Source organism: Falco biarmicus, chromosome 2, assembly GCF_023638135.1.
Source record: "Falco biarmicus isolate bFalBia1 chromosome 2, bFalBia1.pri, whole genome shotgun sequence".
Classification (NCBI taxonomy): Eukaryota; Metazoa; Chordata; class Aves; order Falconiformes; family Falconidae; genus Falco; species Falco biarmicus.
The window spans coordinates 66,279,558-66,293,008 of NC_079289.1; the positions used below are offsets into that span (position 1 = coordinate 66,279,558).

A 13,451-nucleotide genomic window follows, 5' to 3' on the forward strand; every position below is an offset into this window, starting at 1 on the left:
CCAAATGACAGACCTAGAAAAAATAAATGTATCAGGCCTAGTTCCTTCAGTAGGCCCAGAAAGCAGCAGTAAAAGCCATGCTAAATGCAAGGTAGAAGTAATCACTCTTGGATCAATCTTTCTATGCTAATCAATCCCACCACATAAGAGAAAAAGGTGGTTAACACCTGTGGTGCATGGCGGGTGTTACCTGGGAGCAAAGTGATGGGCTGTAAGCTCCTGCAGAGGGGAAAAAATGAAGAGGAGGGAAGAAAAAAAAAAAAGGTCAGTAGCACCTGTGTTATATTTTTAACACTTTATTACATTTCTGGTATTTTGTAATTAACCCAAGTTAATTGCAAGCTCTTGGCTTGCACATTTCCAGCCCAGAGGATAACCAGTTTTTAAAACTAGCTTGCTCCCTTGAAAGGCTCTGCTTGACATAGCCTACTAACGGGTTTATCAGATAAGGTACTACTAGGCTTAATGCATTCCTTAATTAGGAATGTAAACACGTTCATTAAAAAAAGAAAAAAGAGAGCTTTAGAGAAATTATTAAGAGATTTTATGATTATCGACTTGAAAGATAAAGTATTCCAACAGGGAAAGCCATTTCTTCCTCCTTCCCTAGGAGCGGAGGAAACCTACTTTCTAATTGTAACCCTACATGACACGTTAAGCACAGAGTTTTCCCTCCACTGGGACAGTATCTGATCCAGGCGGAACAGAGATGTGAGGGATAGCCAGCCCCTCTGAGGGCATGTGGGTATAAATAGATGCATTTGTGAACACACGAACATGCAATTTCTATAGGCATGTCCGTATCATGGGCTGTGACTTCAGCTGCTGTTAGCCGAGGTGGTGGTTGCTCCTCTTTTAGCCTGTACACGTGGTTGTTGGCATAAATAGCAACCTGGCAGGTCATAGCTTGCAACTACCCACGGATACGAGGGATTTGTTTGCTCAGGCATGTTCCTCTGCCTGGTGTTGGACCGGGAACTGTGTTTTGGCCTCTATGCCCCATCCCCTCACTGTCCCCCCGGGGGGACCCACGACCACAAGATGGGTGGGTGGATGGGGTGGGAGGCGGGGGGCTGCTCCCACGTACCACCCCGCATCCCTCTGCTCAGGGCACAGGGGCCCGCAAGCCCTGGCTGGTGCTGCGGGCACCCCATGCTGTGCCCCCCAACCGCCTGTCCCCTTGGGCACCCCCAGCATGGCGCCTGCTCGCTGTGTGGCCCCTGTTCCCGGCGGAAAGCTATCCCTCCCCGTGCTCCCTCTCCCTGCTCTTCCCAACAATGGTGGCCCGGGCAGCTTGGGATGTACTTTTGAATTTAAATGCAGCCAGCCTTTAATTTACAAAAATAATAAAACCCCTTCAAACAGAGTTATGTAAAAAGTAGGATAATGAAAAAACTGATGTTTGTTGGCAGTGTGTGTATCCCTTTGTCTGCGAGACAGAGGCCTGTTGACAAACAGGAAGCTTTTCTGGGACTCTGAAGTCAAGTACCAAAGTATAAACGGCCACCACCTAGCACTGACTTCATTGCATTTGCCAAACATGTGAAACTCTTCCACTGTTGCTCAATGCACTTGTACAAGGAAAGAAAGTTTGTGGCCAGGACCCTCCTGAGACCTCCTCCCCTGCGCAACAACCTGCTCAGGGCTGCCTTCAAAGGTGCCACTGTGCCCTGCTGCAGCCCCCTCCCACAGAGCCCCAGCTGTGCCTCTGAGATGCAGTAATTCAGATGTTTTCATGTAAACCGTGGAAAAAACAGAACTGCATGCTGACCTCTCTAACAATTTTCTGGCTTTTAGCTAAGAGATGCAGATGTGCTGCAGAGCTAAGAGCAGACATTATTTATGGATGGTCACCATGGGATTTACCATTTCAATAAATTCTGCTGATGATCAGTGTCAGATTTCACCTCAATTTCTTCCTGTAAAGTATTTCTAAATTACTCCACCTCTGTACTGTCCATCAACCTTTATTGTATTAAAAAGATGTAAGTCTGCATGGTGCTAAAAATCTTTCACTTCCCAAATACTGGGAGATTTGAAGGTACTGGGCAGCTCACAGGATCAGACACTGAGAAATGGAAACAAGGTGTGAGCTCAAATCCTTACTGATCTTAATAATGCAAGCTAAGACTCAAACTGTTCTTATTAATTATCTGTCATCCAGAAAGCATAAAGCCTAGTAAAAAGGAAAAGGTGTTAGAAAAACATCATCGTTGCTTTGGTGGTTTGTATTTTCCTAAAAAGCCTTTAATTTTCTGCTCCAAATGGGAAGTAATGCTTGTCTTAGGAACTAAGGAGAGCTTCTGAATCTAAAGTCAGTTGTTTTCGTACCAGCAATTTTACTTCACACCAGGAAGCAAAATGCCAAAATCAAGTTTCCTCTCCTTCAGGTAGGGGCAGATGGGGAAGCTTCTCAGGAAGCGGTGATGGAGAAAGCACCGAGACAATTCAGCACTGGGACGACCTGGTAGATGGTGAATGGCTGTACTGTTGTTTGTAATTCTCACCTTAGAATTACTAGGCTGGGGAGTCTAATGTGCTCATTTGCAATTTTTCATGGTGATGTAAGATCCGCCTTCCAACTATTTCCATAGAAAACTCAGGTGCCCTTCGGCAGCTGCGAGCTGGCAGTGGGGCAAGCTCGCCTGGGCAGTAGAGCAGGAGCTCTCCGGGGAGAATGAAGCACAGCCCTGCTGTGCCTCCAGCATGCTGCTCCCATTGCTGCCATTGCCAGTGCTTCTTAAAAGAAAAGCCCAACCCCTCCTAAAGCAAATAAGTAAGCATGCAATCCAGAAGGAATAATATGCCAGTTGTAGCACTTCCCAGCAGACGTTGGGGAGACTGAAAACAACAGGGAAGTCTTCATGTAAATCACTTTAGAAAAAATCTATTTTCCAAGAGATGGAAAGCAAGCCTCTCCCACTAGAAAATCTTCATAGGGACCAGCCCCAAAAGCCAAGATATTTTTCCCCATTACAAATATAAGGTTCCTGATTTTTTTTTAATTGTGCATCACAGCAAATCCCTAATTTCATTCCTTATTTATTTATTTAATTATAGAAAACAAAAGAGATCATGTCACCTAGCCTAAGGGTCTGGGCAGCCTTTTGACTGGGGAGGTATGAGTACCTGCTCACATTTTTGCTCTAGTATTTTCTTGTTTGTATAGAGCAGCACCACCCGCAGCAGCCTCCATGGCAGGAGGTCATGAGTGCCTTTTCTCTACTGCATCATTTTCCCACCAAAATATTGGCTTTTCTAGCAGGAACATCACTGAGGTGGATGCGTTGTGATGGCAAGTTGTGAGATCAAGGAATTACCATTTCCCTGACCAAAAAGCTGTCTCATGATCACCCCCCTCTCACCTCCCCGGGTGGCTCAGGTCACTGGGACAGCAGGGTGGGGGGTTTGCCTGTGAGCCATGTGCCCTGGGAGGACTTTGGGGTGGGGATGAATACCACCACGTTCCTCTGGTAACCCTGGCCTGGCAGGGTTGGGTTTTGGAGGGATGCTGCTGGCAGACTGGTAGATAAGACCAACATCAGCCTAGAGGGAGGCTGAACTGGGGCCATACCAGTAGCAAGGGAATCAGGGGGCAGCTGGCTCAGCACCAGCTGGCTGTGGGTGCGCTGGGGCCAGGCAGGGAGACCTCAAGATCCCCTCAGCCACGACACCTCATTAGTGCTCCCGTTTCTGCAGAAACACAGGCCAGCCATGCAAAGTGTGTTGAAAAGAGCCTTTCCTTCTTTCTTGCTTTTGCTTTATTCCTGCATCATAGTCTCTTTTTTTTTTTTTCCCTGAAAACCTTTTCAGAAAACTGCTGGCCCATCCACATGAGAGCCAACACATGTCTTTATATAAGGTGAGAAAGCAGATTCGGATACACCTATCCAGATGTAGTTTCCAGATAAACAAATCTGTAATAGGTAGATAGCTCTTCACTAGGCTTGATTGCTCCCACGTCCTCAGCACCCAGTGTCCCCATTAACAAATTAAAGAACCTTTTATGTCCCCTCTTGTCAATGCAGATCTCACTTGAAAATATCTTGTTTCTGTGCCCAAGCAATGAATTCTTTTTCTGACAGAGTTGCCAGATCACAGGGGCAATTAAAGTTTTATGCATAGCTTGAGCTGCTGTCACTTCCTTTTGATGTTTCAGGTAGAAGGAAGAATGGAGTTGTATCATTTTAGTGCTTTTTACATCTCTCTCTGAGGTAATTCTTAAGGTATTTGCAAGGTCAAAGCAATAAAACACAGATACGGGGAACAGTGTAGTTCACGTTGCCCTACAAATGTAATATTGTTCTGTGCAATATTTTTTCACAACAATAAAAATGGTAACCAAGGCTACAAAATAGTTTTCTTCATCATCTCCTTGTTTCCATTTGCTCATATTTCTCCAAGTTTATTCTCTCCCCGAGCTTGTTCTGCCATCATTGTCATTCAGTGATGGGCTCAGAGAACCCTATTTTCTCCTGAAAGAAAAACTCAGACCGCATCTTTTTTCACAAGACCAGAGCCAGACTGAACTCTACTGCTGAATTCTGAAACCTGTGAGGCCCTGCAGTGAGGATTATGTGTTTATCTCAGTTAAGGAAGATTTAGCAGCATCAGGAGCATACAGAGATTGTCTGCTAAGCCCATGCATCTGTGGTAAAGGACGTTCGCCAGGTTCTTCTCATAAACCCTGGGAACTCCAGGCAAGCACTGGGTTTTCTGGTGGCACCTGTGAAGTACATACAAGCTGCCCACATTTGTTTATACGAAAGCATTTGTCCCGCGTTCTGCTGTTGTTAGTAGTGGAGATCTTGGGTGTGGATTCGTGTTTGATACCAGTTGGCCAGCCTCTCAGGAATTATATTCATAACCACAGTCCCTGTCAACCAAACTGCTTCTTAGAAAACCCAGAAGACAAATGCATATAGAAGTATCAAGGTGGTGTTGTCCAAGACAGCAGTTGCACCTTTCCCTCTCACAAAGTCAAGTTTTGTGTCCTTGAATTATGTGATATTTAGCTTCATTAGTGATGCAAGAAATGCAGAGACATCAAAAAAAAAAAAACCCACAAAAAACAACCCACCTCTCTGTAGCATTAAGAAAGATGTATTTCTGTACTTCAATCCATAGGTTTGTTTTCCTCCTTTTTTCAACCACATTTTTAAAAAACAGAAGATTTATGGTAGGAAATTACCTTTTGCACTGTGTCAGTTACTGAAGCCACAGAATTAAAATAGCAGCAAAGGTCATCCATCAAAAGCTGTGAGCTTTAGCTTAGACCACCAGCTGTGGTAACCTCATTGTTTGCACTTTTCCTATATTTAGTTTCCTATATTTCCTATATTTACTCCATTTACTCACAGATCCTGTAAATACCATAGCAGTGCTACCTTATCATCTAAGTAAGTTATCACTTTCAAAGGCTGACTGCCATGAAGGGTGCTTTTTCTCTTTTGGACAGCATGAGCTAAGCATTTTCTGCCTGGTGATTTATTTATTTATTTGTATCTACCAGTTCTTGGTAATAAATCCCAAATAACATATAGAAGAGCCTTTTGTCTGGGAGGAGAAATATTTGAGTAATAGGGTCCCAAGTATCTCTTTTCTTATGCCCCCTGGCCAAATTTGTGCCTTGCATTCTACTGGAGAGATGCTGAGACAAGGAGTCTCTAGCATTTCTTGCTGTGATTGCCACTGGGAAAATAGTCTTCCTTTTCCTGTCAGCTTATGTGTATATTCTTAAGAGATATTAACAAATATGCCCCAAAAGGCAAATATGGCTGTAATTAGCAATCCCCTCTGGTCATGACGAGGCTTGCTGCATGTTGCACACCTGATCCACAAAGAGACAGGTCTATGTTTCACACCTCCTCTCCAGAGACACCCACATGGCCTAAACAAAAACATGAATCAGGGTCTGTGGAGGGCTTGGCAGACGAGCTGCTGGAGATCCCAAATTGCTTAGGAGCAATTGCGCGGTTCCAGCAAAAATAGACCTCCAGCTCCTTCCTGCTCGCCGTTGCATGTTGTCCCACAGGAGAGAGTCATTTGCTTTAGTCAAAGCATGGCAGAATATGAGGGAAAGGTGCAGCATCTGATAATTTATTGAGAACTAATTGCTTTTAATGATTAGGGGCCTTAATAACTGGCCACTTCTTTTTCCTGCTTCTTGGCAGAGGTTGGCTGATTGTCTGAGCTTTGCATGTCTTTACAGATGTCAGCTAGAGACAAAAGTGATCTTAGCACTAGAAGATGCCTTGTTGTGTGGATGGGGTTAATGTGTGACAGATAATACAGTGCAGGTATAAATTAATATACCTGAAAATTGACAGCAAGCCCAAGAGCAGCCTGGCATATCTTGGTAGATACCTTCAGGTATCACTCCAGCTGATGAGTTACCTATGGCCCTACTGCCAGAAACCTCCTGCATCCACCTTCCCTCACTCCTATGTTACAAAATTAAAGTTTTGTAAAAGCATTTTGGATTTTAACTCCAAAGGAGGCGAAGGAGGGAAACCAACGGAAAATTACACTGCCAGTTTATGGCAGTGTGCTTGAATAGGGGAATGAACAATTAAATTGAACTTTTTGGTATTCCAATTTGGGGAAAAAAATCTCCCCTGGAGTTCTAATCTGGCCATATTCAGCACTTTGAACTGGCTTTTCCAGTTAAAAAAAAGCATTTCCCATATGCTTGACATATTGCTGTGTATAATGATGGAATGCAGGGAAAAAAATGTATGTTTACATACAAAACATACCCCCACATGCATATTTATATTGAGGAAAAAAAAATATTTTATGTATGTATGTACAGCTTGACACTTCCAACATTTTATGTAAATAAATGCCAAATGGATGGAGAAGACTGTATTATACATTAATGGGCTACACTTCTTCATTTCCATTTTTCAAATCTGGCTATGATTGCATACAAGTACCTCAAACAGCAAACATCTGGGTGGCTTGAAATCAACTGAAGCATGTTTGTACTGTGAGACATATTCTTACTGTAAAGTTACAGATTCAAGCTTTACGAGTGAAATTTTTGGTGCTGAGCAACCTCAGACCCAGTTTACAATAAGTATGATCATTTTGCAGTATGAGTGGGGACGCAACCTTAATAATATTCATATTTAAAGTCTAACGAGCTCTTTTATAATTGGGGTTCAGTTTAACAGACGTGTGTTAAGACTATAGCCTTGGAACTTTTCCAAGCAACTGCACTGTCATAGCCAAAGCCTTCGTCCAACTTACATGTTTGACAGTTTATACAACTGCATGACTATTTTCTGTCTCTTACCTCCAGATTTAGGACAATTTATCTCGAATTCTCTTTTGTTTCTAGGTTTCAAAGTGCAATTTCCTGCAGAAACGAATATATTCATAATTCAGGTTGTCCACCCACCCACCCAGTTACCTGTCTCAGCTAGCCCAATTGCTGGAAGGAACATATAAAGCAAGTTCATAGCTTAATGCTGGAGTGATATAATCTTTGCTTAATCAACTTAATGTTTAAAAATGTAAATGTTAGCAGCTATCTCAAATACTAGAGTGCTGCTTTCATGTAGGTTGTATGCTTGAATGTGGCACAAAGCAGTAATTGTACTTTTCTGGGAGACTAAAAGCCTTGCAGTGACTGAGGCCTGGAAAAGTTGAAGAGTAGTTTACAACTGCTAGGACCAAAGTGTTGCAACTGTATCTCAAACATTTGCAATTTGAAGCTGTAAAATCCCTAGGGCATATTATGTGCTGTAACAATACCATTAAATATGTTGTATCATGCTAACGAAACAATTTGTGCCTCCTTTTCGTGTCTCTTTTTTCCTCTTAGAAAGAAACCCAGTACATGAATATGTAACATTAGCTTTTATTTAAAATTATTCATTTGAAGAAATGAAATAAATTGGCACATGTGTTTATAACAGAGATTGCGGCTTTTCTTTTCCCCAACCACTGTAATAGCACTTAAAATAAAAAGTTGGCTTCTTCCTTGGGTTTAACCTCTTATATCTGCGGTTTGCTTATCAAGAACAAAAAGTAGCCGATGCTCCCTACAGAAGGCAGCTCTGGGCTTTCTTGGTGGATCTGCAGGAGCCGTCAAGGAAGGCGCAGCCCGGGCATGCTGATTGCCCACACTGCTTGCCATCAGTTCATCCCCTAGCTCTGCTTTGGCCTGCTCCATCTAGATCTTTCCTAGACAAATCTGACCTAGTGGGGTTGAGCACTAAGCGGTATGGACACAAGCCAGGCTACTGATCTCCAGCCCTCTGTCATTTGGCAGCCAAGACGTAGCTTTTGGTTCCTCTGTGGGAGGATTTCTCAGCCAGCCAAGAAGTGCTGGGTCTCAGACCTGGTTCCTCAGCTTCCACAGATTTTTATAAACGTTGCAAGACTGGACTCCCTTACACCACCAGGCTTCTCAAAGAGAGGAAAGAGATGTGCAGTCAGGGTGTGTAGCGCACGCATGTGTGTGTGAATGCACGTGCACATCTCCCCCCTCTTTGTTTACACCTCTGGGCATCGCTCTCATGCAACCCTTGTTCTGCTTATGAGCCTTTCTGTTCTTGTTTTGGCAACACATGCAAATATTTACTCACATCCATAAACAATCACCTATTCTATCTTTTCAGGTAAAATATCAAGACAGCATGTCTCACCTGGGTGAATGTAAATGGGCTCACGTGTTCCCTTTTCTGGTGGTAGGTATTTATATTTCTGTATATGTCTCCCCAGTGTGCAAAGATAACTGGGTTCTGCTTGGGTCTTTGCAAACATCTGCCAATTGTCATGGCACAGCCACAGATGACACAGAGACTGAACCCCAATGCAGGGATCGATTTCCATTCAATAAAACTGGGCGTGTGCTGCTTAAACTGAGGCTGCTAAGGAAGAGGACGAAGGAGAAGAAGCTAGAATGGAGCAGAGGCAGAAGATGCTGGAAGAGCAGATTAGGCTGGGTGTCACATGAAGCACAGCCTTATCATGGTTGAGGCCTGAGGCAGCACATTATCTCAGGTTGTTATAATTGACCCCCACGATCACATTTATGAAGGCTCATTAGAGCTAGGAGGGGTGAGGGTGCAAACTCGGGCATTTGTTGTGCAGGAGAGTGTAAGAATTAATAGGCTGGGGATCACGGACTTCAGTATTTCAGGGAGTGGGTTTGCCAGCAAGCATGAATGTCTATGCTCTGAGAAATTCTTAGAAGGACCAGATTGCTGAAAACTGTATCTGCCTCCATCCCGTATAGTGGCACCACTTCTGTTTCTGAGCTTTAGGGGTGTTTCATGCTACAGTGCTGGTCCCACCACCTTCTGAGCCACAGCAATGGGGCAAGGCAGGGGGGCTAGGCATGGGGGATGAAAGCAATGGAAGTGACAGTGCTCTCGGTGCTCTCTCATGACAGGTCTCCCTGGTGTACTCTGCCAGCGCTGAATACTCCAACTGCGGCGAGAACGAATACTACAACCAGACCACGGGCATGTGCCATGACTGCCCCAAGTGCGAGCCGGGCGAAGAGCCTTACATGGTAATTTCAGCTTCTTCTGCTGGTAGGGGGACACATATTGAACACCAAATGCAAAAAGCAAACGCTGTGTTACATGGTGGTAATATATGGATAGGAGAGAAAATGGGGAAGGACAGAGATGCTTAAGCGGGAGCACTCACGCCTGCAAGCGTGTTGTGGGAGCGAGGCACCGTACATGCACACTAGTAAACAACATCCCAGGAACAGCCTGCTGAAAGTGTTATTGTAAGAGTCATAAGGTAAAAGTTTCACACACAGTCTCTGCCAGTCCATTCTCATCTCAATAGTTATTTAAAAGTCTGATGCTGTTATTCCGGCGTGGTGTGATAAATTGGTTATTCTGGCATGCTCACTGGCCCCCCACACTGAGAATCTAATTTTGCTCTCCCGCTAAGATATTTTGGCACTAGAGGAACTTGGATGCTTCTGCAACATTTTAAATTATGGTTCCTAAGTAACCATTTGATTTACAGCAGATAATTGTTGCTTATTAAAAAAATAAATTACTGAAATCCTGTTTGGTTTTAATAGGATAAACATCCTATTGCAAGAATTTCACACAGTTGGTAGTCCAGAACAAGTATGCTTGAATAATAACCAGTTCGGTTTAGTTTTATTTAATCTAAACATAATGTTCAGCTGGGACATGTGAGTTCAGAGGTTACAAAATCTCATCCAAACATTGCCTTTTGTGATGTTCCCTCTGGGCTCTCCTAGCATGAAAGTAAGATTGTCGATATCCCTGCTGCAGCCATATTTCCCCTGTCATCTTCTCTGCTCTTCAGTTCTCAGTTCACTTTCTGTCTGAGCAGCAGCTGAAATTCACTTCTATTACTTGCTGGAATATGATAGAAAGAGCTATGGGGGGCCATGTTCAGGGAACACCGTGCTCCGCTTCCCTTTTTCGCTCCCCAGCACAGAGCGTGCTGCATCCTTATACCCCTCCATGGACTTTTTGGGACAGATGTTAAGGGACAAAACACCACACTTCTTTCCCTTGGTGTGACGTTGTGCCGCAAAGCCAGCGGGCCAGGCTATGAACGCTCCCTTTTGCTAGAAGCCAGCACGCAGCACAAGCCTGCTTGTCAGTGACTTCGTATTGTTGCAGACATGTGGATACGGCACCAAAGATGAGGACTACGGCTGCATCCCCTGCCCTTCGGAGAAGTTTTCCAGAGGAGGTTACCAGATATGCAGGCGGCACAAAGACTGCGAGGGTTTTTTTCGAGCCACAGTCATGACACCTGGTGATCAGGAGAATGATGCAGAGTGTGGTCCTTGTCTCCCAGGGTAAGGGACTTAATTGCAGACCTTGGCTCTACCGAGGCACTGCAAAATACTTTTTTAATGTCAAAATACTTGACAGCCTCTCTTCACGTCCTAGCTGACTGTAGGTGCAATACTGGTGACTTATGCTTTTCAGTCTCTGCTAAAATAATACATTTAAATGTTTCAAAAGCATCGGTGAATGTAGTAAATCAGAATATGCCATTAGTCTTACTGAAATCTCACTGAAGAAACAACTGTTGGGAACAACTAGAAAAGCTGAAATTTCTCTCACTAGAAGTGGAAAGGGAACAGCTCATATACCCAAGCGCAGGTGTGTGCTGCTGTTTTAGATGCTCTCAGAAGTCCAGCTTGGCCTCCAGCTGCCGCTTCAGGGGGCCACCTTGTAAGTCCTGCGTCCTACTAACGAGCTTCATGAAGGTGCCTTAGATACAGTGTTTAGGAACATAAAAAATCCTCTCTCCAGGTGTGACCAGCTAGCAGATTTGTTGGTAGTTGACAGCATTAGCTAACACAGCTGTTAGGTGAGATATACCAAGGCATTTTAGTCTCTCAGGGTCTTTCCTAGCCAACAGAAAGGGGTCTAAAGAGTTGCTAACCCGGGGTGTGTGTGCTGTTGTTCAGAGTCAAAACAAGTTCCAGGGCTGGATGAGGGGGCTTATAATAGATGCTGTTTATTAAGTCCATCTTTTTAATGGTCTCTTATGCTCAGGATAATTCTGATAGCAATGGTGAGAAAGCAATTGCTACACTGAATATGTTAGCAATATATTCTTGATTATATTACCTTTGAAAGTCTGCAACCCCAAGCATACACCTGCTTTCTCAACAGTTTTTGGTAGGGTGAATAAATACTCTAAAACACCACCTCACCTGACATACCTTTGCAGGTTCTGCCAGTGTGGCTCTTTGGTTTAGAGAGTAATGCCTGCTGACATTTGGCTTTGGGCAGTTTGCAGACACTGTATAACCCACACCACTTACAGTGCAGGAAACCCTTTTAAAGAGGCCCTGCAAGCTTCCAGGTTTATTACATCAGTGAGCCTGTGTGAAATTTTCACAGTTTACAAATAAGAAGAGGGGCTTGTCTAGCTGCCAGCTGAACAGACTGATGATGTGATTTGAAAAGAGCTCCCTCTTGACGTCCCCTCATACATAATAAAGAGCAAGAAAGTTAAATAGTGGCTACAGTTGCTGTTCTGCAATTTTTGTCAGGGCTAATGAGGTCACCTAGGTGAGAGCAGGGTGCTAGCTGAAAATAATCAGCTTGCACAGCTGGTGCTTGGGGAATAATCTCAAAATACCGTGTTTGCACAGGTGTAACCTGTAGCAGAAACTGGCCTGCTGGAGTCTGGCTGCGTGCTGCTCTGTGTGTGACTCTCAGGTCTTGAGAATGTTTGGCAAAGCCAGCAGTTAAGGAGAAACACCCTCTTCCTCTGAGTTTGAAGAGATGAAATTCTTGAGATAAATTAAATATGAGCTAAAAGAAGTTCTGAAGCTGCCTTAACTCCTTGTGCGACTTAGACACCCCAGAGGTTGCTCCTGTGGGATGGCGGAGAGAATGCAAAGCCCCTGCATCAGAGCAGAGAGCTGGCGAGTGGCATGGACTGAGCAGCCACCCTTCCCTGTTGGCCCTAGTGGCACCGGGACAGCCAGGTGGCAGGGTGAGTGGCAGCTGGCACAGTGCTCCCTTGCCCAGGCAGTAAACCTCAAAGAGTCCCCGAGGCAGTGGGAGGGAAAAGCCAAGGTTTCCATTTCCATAGGATTGTGCCTCCATAACGCGCTGCAGACCTTCCCCAAGTAACAGCCACGTGCCACGATCTGTATTTAGGGGCACCTCCCCCCTTTGCTCTTTGTCACCCTCTCAGTAAAGCAGCCTGAGGAAAAGTTGAGCATGTGGCGTATTCTGACCAAAAGGGTCTATCATTTGCCTTAAAATAGGTGCTGGAAAATTACATATTTTCCCCTCTATTTTTTCACTATTATTGATGATCAATTTTAGGGAAGAAGGAGACCTTTGGTACAAGAGCATGGGTCATCCACTGCTGATCTGTGTACAGGTTCCCTTCCATGTAATATAGGAATAACACTATTTGTCATGCTCACAAGAAGAATGCAAGGCTGTGACCAGGGAAGAATGTAAAGGCTTAGCTCCAAAGCTATGATCCTTAAAACTGAAGTTCAGCTGCCAGTGAACTCTGGAGGTACCTAGCCCTAACCTCCTGGGACACTGCAGACTTCATCCTCCGATTCTGGCCAGAAGCTCTTCCATCTTGTTAAACAAGACAGGTAAAGAATGTGGAATCTAGGTGCAACTCGGACTATTTCCCTCAACCCATTAGGTAGGTGTTCCTGGTTTGGGACTGAAGTCATAACCAACTAGGAGCAGCCACAGCATGTCAGAGCAAGGGTCCCTCTAGCCTGGTCATCTGTCTTCAGAAGTGGCCACGAGTGGAAACCCCCAGAGAAGGAATAACAATCCAAGTGTACATGATACATATCCCTCATGGTGTCTCAGCACCTATTTTCAGCTTGGAGCAAGTCTCTAGCCTCCTCACAAGACAGAATTGCAACGGGGTCATTTTCTTCCCCTTTTCATGAGTTTGTCCATGGTTACAGCAAATCCAGGTTCAGT

General features: G+C 44.4%; 1 protein-coding gene across 2 annotated transcripts in view; it reads left to right on the forward strand.

Annotated features, from left to right (window-relative positions):
* EDAR (ectodysplasin A receptor) overlaps window positions 1-13,451 on the forward strand; it is a 73,369-nt gene that overhangs the window by 38,005 nt on the left and 21,913 nt on the right. For both annotated transcript variants that reach the window (XM_056329644.1, XM_056329646.1), the window contains exons 2-4: window positions 8,631-8,699; window positions 9,407-9,529; window positions 10,638-10,819. In XM_056329644.1, the coding sequence (XP_056185619.1) occupies window positions 8,649-8,699; window positions 9,407-9,529; window positions 10,638-10,819 (356 nt within the window). In that variant the 5' untranslated portion in view covers window positions 8,631-8,648. The remainder of the gene's footprint in view (window positions 1-8,630; window positions 8,700-9,406; window positions 9,530-10,637; window positions 10,820-13,451) is intronic.